General features: G+C 39.8%; 1 protein-coding gene across 1 annotated transcript in view; it reads left to right on the forward strand.

Annotated features, from left to right (window-relative positions):
• Positions 1 to 18,610, forward strand: part of megf6b (multiple EGF-like-domains 6b) — a 65,675-nt gene that overhangs the window by 18,467 nt on the left and 28,598 nt on the right. Inside the window, exon 5 of the mRNA XM_085353307.1 lies at positions 15,162 to 15,284. Coding sequence (XP_085209433.1) covers positions 15,162 to 15,284 — 123 coding nt within the window. The remainder of the gene's footprint in view (positions 1 to 15,161; positions 15,285 to 18,610) is intronic.

Below are 18,610 nucleotides of genomic sequence, written 5' to 3' on the forward strand. Positions count from 1 at the left end.
CCTGTTGCTCCTTGTGGGACAATTCACAAACTGGTGAAAAGCAGCCAGAGTAGAGTCCAGTGTGGCATGGTTAAAGTCTCCAGATATAATAATGAAAGCCTCAGGGTTTTGTGTCTGAAGTCTTGCTGTGACTGTGTGTATTTTCTCACAGGCAGCTGTTGCGTCGGCCCTCGGAGGGCCTTGTTCTGAGCCATAAGCTCATATCTTGCCTCAGTTTGTGGTCACTGCGATGCCAGAAGCACCAGCTTGTTCTAGACATCACTCAAGAAGAACTGTACTGTACTGATAGCTATCATCGTTAACATTGTTCTCTAAGGCTCTAAGGCATGCTTTTCTCAGCCACTGCCATGTTAAGCTTTCAGTCAATCCAAATGCTTTCAGTCAATCATTCCAAGTTTCTTCGAGTAATCCATTCAGAGCGGGGTAAAGTTAAATAACAATTATTTTCTCCTTTTAATAGAACAGCAAAGGGATCAGTTAGAACAAGGAGATTTTGTAAAAAGTAATACATACAGCCTAATACTGCTAACAGAGTCTGTTTCAGTCAGAGAGCTCGCCTAGGTTTTAGTGTGGCTTATACAGTTGATTAAAGCTCTAAATAATGAGGTCAGCTATTTCTGTGGGGACTTTCGGTGCATGACGCGTCCTCCACAGTCTAGTGGCTGGTGCTGAAATACAACGGGGACACACTGAGAAGCTCACTCTAATCAGCTTATCTGACATAATTGATTATTTTTCCACTGAGTATGCTTTTCACAAGTTTTCTGAATCTTTCACTGAGATATTTTGTGATGTCATATCACATGGGTCATGATTGTATAATAAACTGGGGTGAAAAGTAACAACTCTACTGTAATCGAGTACAATTTTAATACTTTACACAGTCAAATTAAATAGCAAAACATGAAGCTTTTTTTACTTTATTATATGTTTTGGCAGTAAATACATTGTTAGGATTATCTACCTACTATAACGCTGTGCTGTATATCTGCATCTGTATTTGATGCTCAGTACTTTTTATGTACTAAAAGTTGAATTTTTCTGATAATGCTTTTGTAATTTTCCCTCAGTATTGCATTAAATGCAGGACATTTACTTCAGAGAGGAAACCAAATGGGTCAAATCCTCATTTGTTTTAATGCAGAGGTCTTCTTACCTTTACTGTTCCTTTAATCTTGTTCTGGCTTTGTGAAGTTTTTTGGTCGCATGTTTCAAGGTCGGAGCAGCAACCCTGGAGCTATTGTTGGAATTTATAGTCTTGTTAAAGGTCACTTGTTGAATTCCACACAGCTGGTGATGTACACAGACTTGAACTAAAGCCATCTGGTCAAGGGGCTATAAGCAGAAAATGTCTTAAGTGTCTTCTGGCATTTAAAGAAAGAACAATAGAAAAATAACAAGGTAACCAAAATGTCATATTTTTCATTTTTAAAGTATAAGTCATGGTACCTTGGCAGTTCAGAGGGATGTGATCGTGAGTGGAAACTTTAAATCATAGAAGGAAGAAACCTTCAGACCATATCACATACAGGCTTTTCTTTAACAAGTTATATGGTCTCCATACAGTTTATCTGCTCATGTCTTTCTTGCTGCTTCTGACCATCTCTCACTGTCTTTTTGTTAAGTCAGAAGTGTAAAACATAAGGCCCGGGGGCCAGAACAGGCTCAGCAAAACTTCCAGTCTGGCCCACTGAGAGCCTGTGGAAAATGGGAAGGAGTTCATAGATTTTGAACATTTAAGTGTAGTTTGGAAAGTTTCACTGCTTTTCCTATTGATAAAGACCTCGCCAATTTCCATTCATACTAAACAAAGTAAAGTAATAGATAAACAATTAGATAACAGAAAAGTTCCTGTTTTTCACTACCTACTATAGAAAGATCTACTGAAAATATGTCTATGCGTTGGGCTATCATAGCCTTTTCTGTAATTTTACACATTTATCATATAGAAAAAATTAAATGTACTGTTGAAATTGTAATTATTTTCCTCATATTAAGACTAAATGAGTTTCACTGGGCTCGCCCACTTAAGATCAAAGTGGGCTGAATGTGGTCCACGATGTAAAATGAGTTTGACATCCTTGTGTGAAGCTGAAGCTCTTCAGAGGGATTCATGAATCTGGTTTTCATGTAAAGTATAAGCAGTGTTGGGACTAACGCGTTATTAAGTAACGCGTTACAGTAACTACGTTATTATTGTGGTAACGAGCACGGTAACTAGTTATTATGCCAAAACCAGGAACGCGTTACTCGTTACTGGGATTTAGATAGGCTCGTTATTCGTTACTTGTGTGGTGGCTATCGCGGAGCTTCCACAGATTCAATAATATTAGCAAGTGGTGGAAGCCAGCAAGTGGATGAAGAAAAAGGGAGGCAGGAGGAGAGACCCGAAGCGGCCGCTGGTCCGAGAGTGTCAGGTGAACTGAACTTCAGGTAAGAAGTTATAACCTGCAGTCCATCTGGGTCAGATATGAACCAAGTTTAGGTGGAGTTTATTTTAGTTATGCTGACTTTTTCGTACTGCGTGCTAGCTAGCATGACGGAGTTTCTATACAGCTGGGTGGGTGCTATGATACTGATGTTGAACTTTATTTTGTTCATAAGGTTAATTATTAGAGTTGCCAACCGCCCGTAAAAAACGGAATCGTCTCGTATTCAGAGAAAATATTAAGCGTTTCGTATTGAGGTGAAAAGGAACAGTTTGTCCCGGACTTCAGCTACAATGAAAAAGACACAAAGCTGGAGTTATTCTGTGTTTACGCCGCACAGCTGCCTCTTCTTCTCTCATCCTCTCACCCTCCCTCTCCTGTTTCTACTTCAATCATGAAACTGATCAATGATCAGCTGATCGGCTTTTCTCTCTTGTTTGTTTATCGCTCACTTTGCGCCAGAAAGAGGAAACCAGCGGATGTCGCGGTAAACAACAGCAGCACTTTTAAGCTTGATCAGCTGTTGTTAGAATTTATTTAATATTAATTTCTAGTATCAGCTGATGTTTGCTGGAGCCACAGCTGTAAACCTGCTGGTCATGATGTCGGTTTGGTTATGTGGTGAGAGGGAAACATGAAGATGAAACCAGGAGATGTCCTTACTGAATCATCAGAGCTGAACAGGTGATGGAGAAACAGGTTTACCTTTTAGTTAACATGAATGAGTTGAAGGGAAGTTATGAACTGTTTCTGAGAGACTAATAACACCAGGATCCTTTTCTAAGCAGCTGACAGCTGGTAACTGTGCAGGGGCGGGTCTAGCAAAGTGTTGCCAGGGGTCCATGTAGGGCATTAAAAGGGAAAGGGGGGGCACAAAGAAATACTTTCTTATTCTCATTTAAAATGTCTCACTTTTAAAAAAAATAATTATCTGAGTCTTGCAACAAACAATTGATAGATTGATACATATATACCATCAGAACAGTGTACATCACTGTCACAACAGTGTTTATTTTCATTCAAAGGCTTTATGATTTTTCCTATAATGGTGGGCCGGTCTCTAGTCAAAATGCCCAGGACGATTTTTTTGTCCCAGTCCAGCCCTGTATGCAGCTCATCTGCAGTCTGGTGTTACCTACATCTTCCTATTCAGAAGGCAGAATTTCCGAGTTCTGAGTACAAGCACCACGACTGCAGTTTTCGTGTTTGATGTAAAAAGCAGGCTAGGATAGAATCAGGTGTGGGATTTCTCTTGTGGAAATGTGCACATTATTTTTTCCTTTCTATTGGTAGGTGGCACAGTGCACTTGTGGCAAGTAAGCAAGCTAGAAGACCGGCAATCTTGCTGGGTATCCAGTTACGGAAGCAACACATTAACAAGAGAATTCTGAGTAAAACCAAAGTTACTTTCCCTAGTAACTAGTTACTCTGAAAGTAACGAGTAACTTGAAGTAATTGAGTTACTTTTGATAGAAGTAACTAGTAATGTAACTAAGTTACTAATTTAAAGTAACTTACCCAACACTGAGTATAAGCTACAGTTTATCTGTTGTCATCATCAAGCTTTAGATTTTAAATTTAGCTCTTTTTGCAGTACTATTGTTCCTCTTCTCATAGCCATTCTACTTTGTTACTGGTCTTTCCTTAAAGACTGTAACCAGATAGGCAACAGTCCAGTTGTCTGTTTTGTTCTCCTCCCCTTGCTGCACAAAAATGTCGTTTTTCTACAGGAATTCTATTCCTGGTTCATGTCTGTTGAATTTTGATAAAAGTGCATCTCTTTCTCAAAAACCCAAGATGTATTTCTCTTTAGTGAGATTAAATGATTGTTATTCAGGGCTCCCAGATGTGAGTAACCACATTAGTGGCTGTTTGGTTGAAGGTCTATAATTGTTTCTGGGCTTTAGTCACTGACCACGTGTTTTGTTTTGTTTTTACATTTGAATGCAGCAAGGCATTGCTGTGCAAAGTTGAAGAGTATCATTAGTGTAACTGTGTCTTTAAACAATCTGATTTATGTGACACCACTGACTTTTATGGTGTCCTTCTATGCTGGAGACTGCGAGGGAGCAGAGAGAGCCAAGGTCGAGCCAGCATGTTGATGCAGTTTGTGCCCTTTTAAACTTGAGCTGGACTCACAGCAGAAGTGCTGCACGGTATCTCACCATGCCTGAAAATGTTGGGTAACTGTTTGTCACCGTTTGCTGACTGGTCTTTTTCTTGTGCTACAAGTCTCTGCATAGAGTTGATCTTTTCCCTTCGTGTTTAGGAGCACTGTGGAATGTAACGAGATCACTGCTGTCGGTATGCAGGCCTTCAGACCTTTCCCATTGTAAAAATAAATCCCTGAATGGTGGGTATGATTGAATGGTTTTTACTTGGGATCAAGAAAAATATTTGCAAAACCTCCATGCTGAGCTAGCTAAGTGCTTAAGCGACAAAGTGCTCCAAAATGAAAGTCATGTGTGCACCATGGTCTGGATATAAGATAGCTTAGATGCTCGAAACACCGACTTAGTACATAATCCCATTGTTTGACTAGCCGTAATATAGATTGGGCTTTCTTTAACTAAGGCCCAGCAGATGTTTTTGATGTGCAGTGAGCTGGTAAATGGTTCAGGAGGAAAAGGAAGAGAGTGTTCATGGTAGTTTAGGAAAAATGTAAGATTTCACAGTAAAGCTCTAAAGACTGTTTGGTGTAGTACTGCCATTTTGACAATTTGTTATGCTTTAATACTGAGTACAATATTGTTATGACTAGCGCAAAATCCTCTTTCGCTTTTGGCAAATTCATCACAGAAGGGATTCCTGGAATATTGCACCTTAATTTTTTGTTCCCTTGCTCTCAAACTGCATCACAACTGGGAACGAATGGATCGGTTGGAACCCTTTAACAATGGCCCATAACTCATACGATTATCCCTCATTTTGGTCAGTGCGACCGTGAAAGACTGTAAATCCACCAGAAGATAAAGTAGCGAGATGACCAGCTGCAGCAGTTTGTCACTTATGATTGGTGTGTCCATCTTCCAAAACGAGGTCAAAAGCCTTGAGTTATCTCATATAGGGACTCATAACATTTGTTTTATCTGCTTATAATCTTACCGTTTTAGTTTTAGAGCATTTTTTAGTTGGACAAAAAAAAGAAAGCTGTAAAAGTCAAACAGCTGACAATGGCATTGTAAAAGTCTAGGGAATCTCTGACAGTTTAAATCATTCGCAGGGTTTCCCTTTTGTTCTGTGATGGGTTTAACAGGCTGCAGCTGAAAGGACCGAACAAGCTGAAGTCTGTTTTTTCACTTTGCTTGGAGAGAGTTGTGATGTCTTTCATTCTTTTCTCAAAAACACAAACGTAAGGTTAAAACAAGTTAATCAGATCTGATTTAAAAACACTGAACAAGGTCAGGTGGTTGCATAATCTTGCTATTATTGCTTCTTTTTAAAAAAATTTACGAAACACTTTCTCTCTAAAGTGGAGTTTAAATGTACCAATAAGAGTCACTGGCATGTTTTACGTTTTTTAGCATTTGAAGGTTTAATCTTGTTCTTGTAGCTTTGTTAGCAACCAACATAGCGAGAAATCTAGATGGGCTCAAATGAGGGATGCTGTGCAGTACAGGCTCAGGAAAACAGCAGCAGAAGCTTTTATTTTTCTCACACATTTTTCACCTCTTTGTTCTTTTATCTCTTTACATCCATCTCATTTCCCCTCTCTAACCTTTTTCTCTTTCTCTCACAAGCTCAAACTCAGTTGTCTCTTCTGTCTAAGAAGCATCTATTCTAGAAGCTGTAGCTAAAGTTAAATAATGGCTAAGTCTTTGGTCTGCATGGTCGCCATGTTTCTTAACCTTCATCCATTTTTTTGTGTCTTCCTAACAGTCAAAACCAAATTTTATTGAAGGTTAAATTATACATATATGAGAAAAACATATTGGCACGTTTAAGAAAATAAAACCAGCAAATGTTTGGCTTTTTCTTTTTAGATATAACTTAAAGGCATAGCAAAGATGAACACAAGTGGTTTCTCACAGGTGGCAACAGTACTGGGTAAAGAAATCCAGTAATAAATATTGATGTAAACAATAGAGAATTTATAAAATTCAAGAAGAAAACTTTCTCAAACATTTTTTGCCCTCACAGACACACATGATGCATTTTTGTGATTAGCCTGGACTTCGTTTACCGGAACATTTTTGCCATTTTAAGAACCACTTATGACAACCAGACTGTGTGTTGAAACAGGAATGAAAAAATAAAAAATAAAACCAAAACCACAACATAAGAAAGACACAGTGCAGCTGACTCAAAGCAAATTAAAACAATGATATTGAAAGTAGAGGGCGGCTCTTTTTTCTGTTAGAGCAGTTGTTTGGTCTCTCTTTCACACAAGAGGACGTCCTGTCTTCTGTTCCACACTGAAAACCAAAAATTTACGTTCAGCCCTGAGAGAGAACAGCGCTGTTCCTGTGAAGTCCTGAAAGACATGTCTAATGAGAGGGAGTGCAGTCAGGAGGAGGGGCACATCTTTGCCTACCTACCTGCCATTGCATCCTGCACGGTACCCTAATCTCCCATAATTGTCCGAGATTCTGGGCTCCCACCCCATCTCATTAGAGTCTTTACAGCATTCCTGATAAAAGGTCGCTCCTGGTCTCTCAGGGGCCGACTGCATCTAGTTTGTGTAAATCAGAAGTGACAAGAGTTTGCAAAACAGAGTTAAAGGCGTAATCAGTGTGGACTGATCCTTTCATCTGCCAGCGGTGCCCCGATTCTCCTGATCTGGGCTACCTATTAATTCAGATGAACTCTCATATCTTCTTCTCATTTTGCTTTTTTTGGCCTTTGTTTTTCTTATCAGCTCCTTGTTTATTCAACATTTTGAACCAAATCTCTGTTTTTTCCTCCATCTGTGACATTATTTCCACTGCTGTGTGTTCATATGGAAGCCATTTAGCTTCAGCAAGCATTCACCCAACAGTGTTATCTTTCACTGCGCTGCCATTCATGCTGATGTTACTTGAGGTGTGAAAAGCACATGTTAAATGTGAAGAAAAGGCCCTTTCATATACAAAGGCTGTATTTAAAAAAAAATCAGACTGTAGTTTGATTTTCTTTATCTAAGTTGAAGCTTTAAAAAGCGATAGGAATCACAAAACAAGAAAAGACGCTATAAAATATATGTGAGAGGGTGGTGCAAGTGCGATGGAGAAAGATTTATCCAGTTCTCTGTTTAGTTTATTAGCATTTGTCATAATTTTAATGTGTGGACTGGTCGTACAGCTGAGTCGCCCTCAGAGCTGATCAGAGCGAGCTGACTCAGAAGCTGACCTTTTTTTTAAAACAGCCAACAGACCCTATGATGCATCCTGTTTATGTTAACATCTATTTCAATTTTCATTTCAATTTTAAACAATCGCAACACCAAAAAAGGCCTATGAATCACTGATCTTAATGACAAAGGTTTTGAGCTGTTCATTCATGTTCTTTAACATATATGTCATTTCAGATTAGCATTACTCAGCTTGCTGGTCGACTCACATATTAATCAACCAAGATGTCCTATGCAGAATGTCACAGCTGTGCATCAATCGATCCAAACGTCAATGTTTTCAGTGTTTATTCCTTCTCTTGACCATGGTAGCCTGTCACGTACCTGCCATCTTTTGCCCTGAAAGCACTTGGCTCTGGGCGACTTTCCCTGCACTCATGCCCTGTGCATACCTTTGTAGTGTGTGCAGCCAAGACGGAGACAGGCTGGAAACCACAACAAGTAATTTTTGGATTCCTGCAGACCTCAGTGTGCTTTCCCAGGCGCTCTAAACTCCTGGGTCAAAGCTTGAGAAGACAGGTCCTAACAGGTAGAGCGGTGAGAGAGCACGTGCATAAGGGTCAGACGGCAATCCCTCAAAGTCCTCTTGTTCAGCTGTGTACATCATAAAATGTTATCCAGAGACATGCGTGGCTTCATGCAGCTGCAGTCTTCTGCTTTTATCTGTAACTTTTACTGAAAGTAAGACTGAGTGACAGATGCCAGAAACCTTTAATTAACATCTTTATTTTGAACGGACAGACATCTCTCAGAGCTTTCCGCTCTGTTAGCTTCCATCGGATCATTAGTCGAAACAGCACTATGGAAGAAGATTGGGGTTGTCTAAATCAGGTTGCAACACTTCAGTTTGGGGTGACTGGCTATTGCATGATTTTGGGATTTTTACTAATGTCACTTCAGCTGTTTATGTCTGGGAACAAAGCAGTTCAGTCATCCCTTGACACATAAATACACACTAGGAACACTTCACTCAAACCTTTGCACATTTATACGCACAAACATTTAAAAGCTTGCCTATCAGTGCAGTGAAATGGATCATCAAAAGAGGGATTAGAGGAGTTTAGGACTCAGTAGTGCAGAATGTTCACTAAACAAACGTAAACACTGGATTTAGTCTATTTGATATCGCTTAGAATTCTCTTGTGGTCAAATGTGCAAGAATTTAAAAAAAGAAAAGGAAACAGGTCTCAGCAGTCATATGCTGTGATAAGCTGCACACAGAGTGCTGCAGACTACAGTCATTTGATTCGTTTTTTGACCTGAGAGTCAGACAGCCTCTCAGTGATTCTGTCAGTGTAGCTATCTGCTGCTTGTCTCTTCCTCTTGTCAACACATGCCTTTGGACAGAAACTGAACAACAACAAAACACAACTGTTGGAGTCGACAGATAAGCAGTGAATTTACATTCTGATCATCTGTTTTCACATGAGAACATGAGAAAAACACCACTGTTGACTTTATGAGCTGTTTAAAGAAGTAAAGACAACAAAAGTCATTTCTTTTTAAGCTGGTACCAAGAATTATTTCAACCAATAAACATTTATACTTCTTTTTTACAGTAGTTAGCAACTTTTCTTTCCTCGGTGTCCATAGCGAACTGACTGGGAACCAAGTGCTGTCGTGCTCTGGAGGGTCAGTGTTGGAGGTGCATTTATTCATGACTTTCAGAGGCTTTTTGTGCTTGGGCCCAGAGAGAGTGGACAGAGTCTGTTCACTCCACAAGTTGAATGATTCATCTTGAAGCAAACTTTGACTTTAGTTCTTGCCTGGTTACGAGGATGTTTTTTTCTTTTTAGATTTTAGAAGTACTTTAAAAGGTTTTAACTACACTTTCCTCCATGATACAACTTTCTACTCAAGACCTGATTCAGATTGTAAATGACTTCATGGAAACGTTAGCGGTTTGTCAATAGAAGTAAATACACATCATAGAGGTCGTTGTGTGGTTTTCATTAAAGGGTGTTTTTTTTACTTCTCTGGATTAAGGAAAGCCACACCACGTCCTATTGCCAGTGCCACTTAACAAAATCTCAGCAGCACGTTGGCCACAATTACAGGGCTTTGGGAAGAAACCCGTGCCTCAAACTGGCACTAAGAATGCATTAAATATGACTAAGGGTGGAAATTATAAAATGTTTAATAGGGCATGCACTTTTTTTCTGGTAAAAGCCAGTGTGGCACGCCAAAGTGAAAGATGTTTTATCAGAACAGGCACTTTGATGCGTGCGGTTTTCTTGGACTGTGAATTGTAGCAGCTGTGTTTTAGTTACAGGATGAATAGGAGCAGAGCTGGATCGCAGCGTGTCAGCTTAAGAAATGGCTTCACACCTGGATGCTACTGATGTAGCAGAAGGCTACCAGTAGGGGGCGGTTTTGAACTTGAGCTGATGACTTGCAGAGGTGAAGGAAAGAAAGACACATAAGTATGTGGAGTTTCTTTATTTTTTACATCTGATATTTTTTATATTAAACGTGCTTTGTATTAAATCTGGGCAGCAGGACTCATCTGAAGAGTTTCTCAGCAATATTTATAAATATGCATGAAATATCAGACTTTTATAAATCTATTAACTGATTTATTTAGACCTGAACCGAAGGACTAAACATCAGAATGACACTGCCTGCTTCTTGAGATTAAACTTGGCATTCCAAGGAATTACTGTGTTTATAAAATGCGAACTTTGATGATATTTTTGTGAGCTTTGTTGAGCCCATTTCACCAGTTCAGGTTTGTGCTCCTGCCTTTCCGAATGAGCCTTTTTACAATAAACATTTTATCGATTGGTTAAACTGGAGGTCAAAGGAGAGGATGATTTTGAAGAGTGTGAAGTGGGCAGTGAGTTCATAGGCAGTGAGTTTCTCAGTTGTAAACTGTGATTCACCTTGCAGCTCAGTCTCAGTGATACTTCTGACTCAAATGCATCTCATGCAACCTCGAGCCAATCCCATCTTTGCGGCACCTGGTAAATGAAAGCAGCTGTGAGGACTGTAGGGAATACAGCGAAGAATGAACACTAGCAAAGCACATTTCTACACCAGCAGGGTTTTAGATCAGGGCCATAAAAGGAAAAAGCTTAGTGATATCCACAGTGTCCCCCCCCCCCCCCCGATCTTCAGTGAATGCTGCAATTTTTCCAGCCCGTGACCCCCTCGAGATAATATTATAGGCCTGGTGGTTTTCTTTGGCACAGCTAGCCCAGCAAGACATGAGCCGCAACCTACTGGGAGCAGTGGTCATCTTTATCTGAGGAAGTCACACAATACAGCGCAAAAATGTAAACTCGAAGATCTGCTGCAGCTGAACTTTCATAGAAGAGATATGTCCTTCTGAAGAGGCATTAAAAAAAGTTTTAGAGGAACTTTCATTATTTTCTTATTCTTTACAGGTTGCTTTAGCACAGAGTGTCCACTGTGAGGAAATACATAGTTTTCATACATTTCCAAAGATGTGTTTTATTAGAATTCAAGAAGACATAACAGCTCAGTTTGTCTTTCATGGCGATGTAGCAATGACTGTGTTGACTTCAGAGAACAATGAGAAGAAACTCCACCTTTATTTATACTTGAAGAGGTTAGAAGGTAAGAACCATTTCCAGGGTTTGCTTGAAATTAATTTTAATGATGCTATTAGTCATTCCTATGCTCGGGGTGTCTTGTAGTCAGTGTAGTTAGTCCATGATGAAGTAAATAAGTTAAAAATAAGTATTTGATAAAATAGTGTCTCTTCTCTCGTCGCCTTAATGGTAATGTAATAATTTATGAGCTTTTTATTTCATGGTGTTAGAGGAGATGGTCTTGGTTTTGGGGAATGTGGCCCCACTTCTTCTATAAACATCAGGAAGCTCTCAGTACACTGCAATAAAATACCGAACCACTAACTACAGCCTCCAAAATTAGCATGCAGTTGGATCAGCACGTCTTTGTTAGAGGGCTAATATGAAAGTAAGCCGTAGTAAATTAGATGTATTTTGTTTTCAGGATGTACGTTGTTTCAGTTTCCACCAATGAATATCTCAAATTTTACTCAGTAACAGCTCCACAACTGTAAGAAAAGCCTTGGACAAGAGGATTGGGTGAAATACTGAGTGACATTTGAAAAACCTCTGGCAAAACAAGTATTTGTACTTTGGTCAAAATGGCAGACATGTGTCTGGACTCTCTGTTTGAGGCAGGATGAGGAGGTTGGTCTTTTGTGAGGGGCTCAGAGCCGTCACTTCTCCATATTGAAAGATCTAGTTTAGGTGACTCAGGCAACTGAGTAGGATGTCCTCTGGGTGACTTAGGCATGAGGTGCTTTGCCTATGCCCTACCAGCAAGAGGGGAGAACTTGGTGGTAAAAATTCTCAGTGTAATTCTACCAAATTTGATGAAAAGGAAATAAAAATCAAGCATATTAGATGCGTCTGTGCAGCTCAGTGCCTTTTCCTTTTTTTATATATTCAACTCATCACTTTAGCATATTGTGATTGGCATTTTTAACATTTTATGGATAAAATAATTAAAGGCATATATTTTTTTAAACCAAGAACAAGATATGATTGACATACGCTGCTGTTATCTTTTGTTGTGCAACACTGAGCTAAGTGATTGTCTCATCTAACTCCTTGAATACATCCAAAGATGAGATTTTACCATCAACTCAATGATTTTTATTTTATCATATCATTTCTGGTGTAAATTCAGTGATGTTAAAATTGACGTATAATTGGTTTATCTCTAAGAGAAGTGTGTGCTGCATAACTGACACAGTTAGGTATCTACCATATGGTGAAATCGTCTCATGAGAGACCACATGGGTTCAACCCTGAGCGCTGCCCTTTGACTGAGGGAAGAAGTTGGGCTGCAGACACACCGCTATGTTCCAGGCATCTGATCTCATTTTGGAAAAAACACACACACTCATCCCCACCACAGAGGCGCAGAAGAAACCTCTGTGATCTGATGTTCACGGGATGGCGTTGATCTTTAAACGCTTCCCTACTTTAAAGCTCTTGTTTCAGTGTCTGGTACCTCTGCTGGAGGTTCAGTCTGGTGACGGTTTGATAGATGGGTTAAAGTGCAATGGAAAAATATATCACCAACCCCCCATCTAGGTTAAAGTAGGTTTGTAACCTCTGTTTCAGCCACCATATTCAGCTCAGTAGTCATTAGGTTTAAAAATCTGAGATAACTTTTGTGGCTGGTTTACGTGGCAGTTTTGGATTAAGTTTAGTTTAGTACAGGGGTCCCCAATCCCAGTCCACGAGGGCCGGTGTCCCTGCAGGTTTTAGATGTGTCCTTGATCCATCACAGCTGATTTAAATGGATAAATTACCTTCTCAACATGTCTTCAGTTCTCCAGAGCCCTGGTAATGAACTAATCATGTGATTCAGGTGTGTTGACCCAGGGTGAGATCTAAAACCTGCAGGGACACCGGCCCTCGTGGACTGGGGTTGGGGACCCCTGGTTTAGTATGAACGCTATCATAGAGATTTTGGAGTTTGTTTTATCTACTGTGTTTTCAAATACTCTCCATTGCAAAAGGAAAATATATACAGTGTTTAATATTTATATACCTAAAATGTAATTAAAGCTCCATTTCTGTGTGCAGCCCATCCAAAGTCTCGCTCATTAAAACTGCCATCCTGATGGAGAAATAAGGACTATGTGGTATGTTACTGAGCCAGGGGAGACATTCAGTATTCCACTGCTGCTTTGTGTATTTTCTTCCTGACCCATTGAAGTTCCACATTCCTGCTCTCTTATTGGGCAGAAAGACTAGGGAGAATGATGAGCGTGACAGTGACCCCGCTCAAACCCCTGCTCAAGCTGCCACAGGTGTGTGGCCTGGGGATGGAGAGGGGTCGTCAGTGCTCAGTTCTGACCTTGACTTCAGGTCAAGTTGCCTGGTTGTTTTTCTGCATCGAGACTGCTGTTTTCCACGGTCCATATATTACAGGCTAAATGAACTGTAGCAAAAGGTGGGCACTCTCTCTTACCCCAGGACCCAGACCCATTAATTTAAGCTCTTGTGATGTAGGTCCCATATAAAAATTGGTAAGGATCACAAATTAGGTCTCTAGCTGTACTGCTTCAAAGAAGGATCGGTGTAATAAACTGATTATAAATTACGTTTCACTGTGTAATAAAATTGTATTAATGTTAAAGGTGACATCTCACTGCCAACAGAGAGTTCGCTGTTTTCAGTCCGAACATTTCCAGATGTTGTAAACCGAGAGGGAAATGGTATAATTAGCTGGTTAGACGCTGGCACTGCGACGTGAGCAAGATTTGCTAGTAAAGGGGAAAAAAGCTCTAATAAAGCAATTTTCTCTGCATTCGTAGTCGTCAGTCTGTACAGTAACTCTCCTCTTTTTATGAACGTGGAGAAAGTTTACAAGGTGCCAACTTCCAAGTGAATGTTCCCCCTTAATTTTTTCCATAGTCTTCAGTTTTCAGTCCAAGATTCCTTCTGCTGGCATGGCAAGTAAAACACCCAGTGTCATCAGGTATAAAACTTTGCTCCGAGCATGATCTCTGCTGACAATGTTCCATATGAACTAAATTTAATAGTAATGCAGTGAATCCGCATCCGTGTCCTTAAACTGTGGTGTAAACTGAATAATCTGTTACACATTTATCTGTTTATTCTCAATTTTAACATCTCCTCATTATGTGGAATCTCTGCTGCTTCAGTTATGATACGCTGGACTGTCAGCGCCTGTATCTGACCCTGGTCATTATGGGTAGTTTGGGAACTGCAGGGAAAGATTTTATCTTGTGTCGTTGATGACAGATTTGGCAGCACGTTTAACGATTGGGAATGAAATGGAAAGCAGTGAGCTTATGTGGAAGTGTTCAGGATGTTTTGCATGAACAGGACAAATCCTTACTCTGGTTCATGTTGAAGTAGGTTTGCAGGTAAGAGTGAATGAGGGCAACATGTTACTGCCTCATATTTCCATTTGTTCCGCTTAATTAATCGCTGTTTATAGTTTGATTCTCTTCTGGATATATTCTACCTTTTCTTTTCTTTTTTTCTTCTTTTTTTCCCCTATTTTCCTTCAAGTTGGTACCAAGAAACAAACTGAAGGATGGAAAAAGGGCACCGAGTTTACCACAGCGATTTTCTTGTAGTTCCAGGCCCTTCAGTACTTTTGACACGTCCAAGTTTATTCGCGCACGACATTTAAAACACAATAGAACAACATGAAAAGGAAGTGAGAGTCTCTCATGCTCAAAGAAGCATAACCCTGTTTTATCTTAGACACTATTTCAGTACATCCTTTTCATTTAGCATGATCTATCCTTTGTTCTTCTTTCTCAGAGGTTTCACTTTAGTTCACATGTAAATAATAATAAGGAGATTAAAAGCGAGGAATAAACATTTCATCAGTGCTTTGTCGTATTTTTCCCCTGTCAGATGTGAATGAATGTGAGGAGACCAATGGAGGCTGTGAAGCTCTCTGCTGTAACACCATTGGAAGTTTCTACTGCAGGTGTCCTCCTGGACAGAAACTGAACGAAGATGGAAAAACATGTCAAGGTCAGTGTGGTGTTTAATTTCAAAATGGCGCTCTGGGAATTTGACACATTTTAAGTGCATTAATGGCACATAAATTATCATAATTACAGGGCATCCACACAGGAAATGATGAAGGTTACCTAGGCAACTGTAGCCTGAAAAGTACACTAGTATCCAAGTGTCAGCAACAAAGTGATATGTAACAATGTGTGGATGCCCCTTAACAGATTCAGTCTCTTAAAACAGTTATATGATGGCCTCTGTGGGTCTGGAGAGTAAGGGAATGACCAGAGGCCACAAGAAGTCAGTTACATTCAGGGACATCAGGCAAGAGAAATGACTGCTGGTGGCCCAAAGTGGGCAAGTTAAATGGTTTGAAGTTAAATGTCAAGGCAACTGATTGAACTAAATGACAGTGAAGGATACTATTGCAAAGTTACCTGGGGTAGGTGACAAAGACTTTCCCTTTAATGTCTGTATGGGCTACAATTGGTCTTGTGACCTAAAGGTTGGTGGTTTTAGCTCCAGGCAGGAGGATAGAAGAAGTAGTGAACTTCTTCCAACGGGATGCCCTTGAGCAAGCTTTTTAACCCTGGAAGTTATTTATTTTTATAGCGGCAAATCACAACAACAGTTGCCTCAAGGCACTATTAGCAAGAAGTTGGCAACGATGGGGAGGAGGAAACTTCTAAAAGAATCGGGTTCAGAAAAGAGCTGTGCTCTCAGTAACACTTCATCTCATAAACAAACATTATGAAAAATATGAAAATAAAAAATGAGATTATTTATGATGGAAACATTGAGGTTCTGATTGTCATATGGTTGGTTTTCTGATACAAATATTCTCAAAATAATCAGCTGTGAAGCTGTTTTTTTCTTTTTTAACTTGTAGTTGTCTCTGTGTAGATAACGCCTAAAAGCACGAGTTACTCTGACATTACAAATGATCCCTTGTAAAGGGAACATTCGTTGCCATTTATTAGTTTAATACTACTTGGAAATGTCACCTCATACCAAAACAATCTGTCAATTTGAGTGAACCACAGTACCAGCTATTTTTACATTGCACATCATAGATAATAAAATTATCTTGACATCTGCTCTTCATGACTCAGTGTCTGTTAAATAGAAAACTGTAGCTATCTATCATGAAGTCCAGTATCTCTGCCCTGTATTTCATCAAAACTGATATTTTCCCATGAGATTTGTTTTTACTTCATGATAGTTTGATGTTTCTGGTTAGGAAATCTCTGCAAGGGCTTTAATCAGAATAATGAATCCTGTGTGTACCAGCCAAGCCCAGAGGAGAGACGCTGGAGTGCTCGGTGCTACGGCTGCAGGAGGAACCAGAGAGAGATCTGATCCAGGTCACGGTTATTAGGAGAGCTGATGTGAACGTTGTCACAGCTGGCTTTCATAGCTGTCTGTCTTTGCCACCGGTGTGTACTGGAGAAAAACAGCTACCCTCAGCATTAATGCCCTAATTGTCTGTAACTGACAGGAGTATTAACAGAGGTAAAAGAAACTGGCTAGAAGCTTTCAATGTTCGATGCTTTAGATATTGAAGCTAGAGTTGTGTGTGTCTCGCACTGTCTGTGGAAAGTGATCTGCTTTTCATTTCGATGACAGCCCGAAGCTCAGAGGGCTGCAGAGGCGCAGGAGTCCAGATGAGAGACAAATCAATTCAGTTAGCTTTTCACATGCACTGTATATGAAAGAGAGACATAACTTGTTGGTAGGAACAGACTTGCCTTAAGGCTCTATTCTTTCTAATGGCCTAAAGGAGGCGAGTCACAAGCCTCATTTAATATACTAGGATATCATTTAATAAATTATAGTAGACAAAAATAGATAATAAACCAGGGTATGATTCATAACCCAGATATAAACATGCAGGATTATTTCTTTCTCCAGCAAATCCAACACCCACTCATGACGTCTGTTTTTTAACAGAAGAAGATGGTAACTGCCAAAATGCAAAGTTCGAAGCAGTGGATGGCATCAGAGTATCAATGTCCATCTGTTATTTACAGTCTATGGCCCTCAAGAATAAATCACTCTGGGTAGGATTGTAAACCAGCCCGTTAGTGCATTGGGGAACCTCGTTTTAAACAGTTAGCAAAATGCTCAAATTTCTTTTTATTTATTTGTTAGGACTCTGCAGGACTGACACAAACAGTGCTGAGAGAGCCAACAGTAACAGTTGTCATGTTGAGTGTTGAGCCGTAGTGTCAACACGTTAGCCGTCATGTCAAATTAACTTTTTAGCTCGGACCATTACAAACTGGAAGAGTAATACTTAGCACACGCCAGAATAATCCCAAACTAAAATCAGCAGGTACTAGATGTCCACGCTAACCCAGAGAACAGAGCGCTTACTGTAAAGATGATTTTTAAAGGAAAACACCTTGGTGTTGCCAAGTTTCTCTTTGCTGGTACTCGATCCATATTTCCTTTTTACTCTGGTGAGTTGTTTTCACAGGCTTTGGGCTTATTATGCATACTCCTTACTTAATCAGGCTTATTTTCTTTTCTGGCTGGCTTCATTGTCCCAGTGATTCTAATATTTGTTTAGCATAAATGTACAATGTTGCACACTTCTTAGATGCTTGCACAAAGACTTTAAGGATAAATTATTAAAAAGAGGAGTTATAAAAGTCATAAAAGAAGCCTCTTCGTATCATTTCTCTTCCAATGGGTGATGGGATTCTGATCATAAGGATGATTTTGCACTTTTTCTTTACAGCACTGTTGGGGTCGTGCTGCGGTGTTTGTATGTGTTGGCATCAGATGAGAGAGAACACAATGGATCTGCTATTGAATAGCCAGTGAGATGCATTCCTTTCTCAGATGTTTGGATTGAAAATACCGAATTTGACTTCTGGCACTCGTCAAATCTGACGTTCCTTTGGTGACAGACTTTTTTGATACATGTCAGTATCAAAAGAAAAATATATTAGTCAGCACATCCTCTAGACGATTCACATTCCTTCTCCAACACCTGACTTATGAGCGCTCATAAATCCTTTTTACACACACAATATTCTTTGAAGAAATGTAAAAACACAGTGGCTGAGTGAGCAATATGAGGCAAAGAAATCAATCACTCCTGGCTTGTGAAATACAGATTTTTTTTTCTAAATCTATCTATGTAGTTAATGTAGTACTGGATGTGCTCCTTATAGTGAAATGTGGGGACAAGTGGGAAAGAGTGGGAAAGAGAAAAAGGAGGGAGAGGAGGATCTATGGTGTGATGGACATCGAGGTTTGGGAGGGTGAAGTAGAGAGAGGGAGATGGAGGGAGGGGGAAAGAAAATTCAGGAGACAGAGTGAAAAAGAAGTACTTA

Source organism: Diplotaxodon limnothrissa, linkage group LG5 (genome assembly GCF_057381915.1).
Source record: "Diplotaxodon limnothrissa isolate DT_005_m linkage group LG5, D_limnothrissa_male_GT1.1, whole genome shotgun sequence".
In the NCBI taxonomy this organism is placed as follows: Eukaryota; Metazoa; Chordata; class Actinopteri; order Cichliformes; family Cichlidae; genus Diplotaxodon; species Diplotaxodon limnothrissa.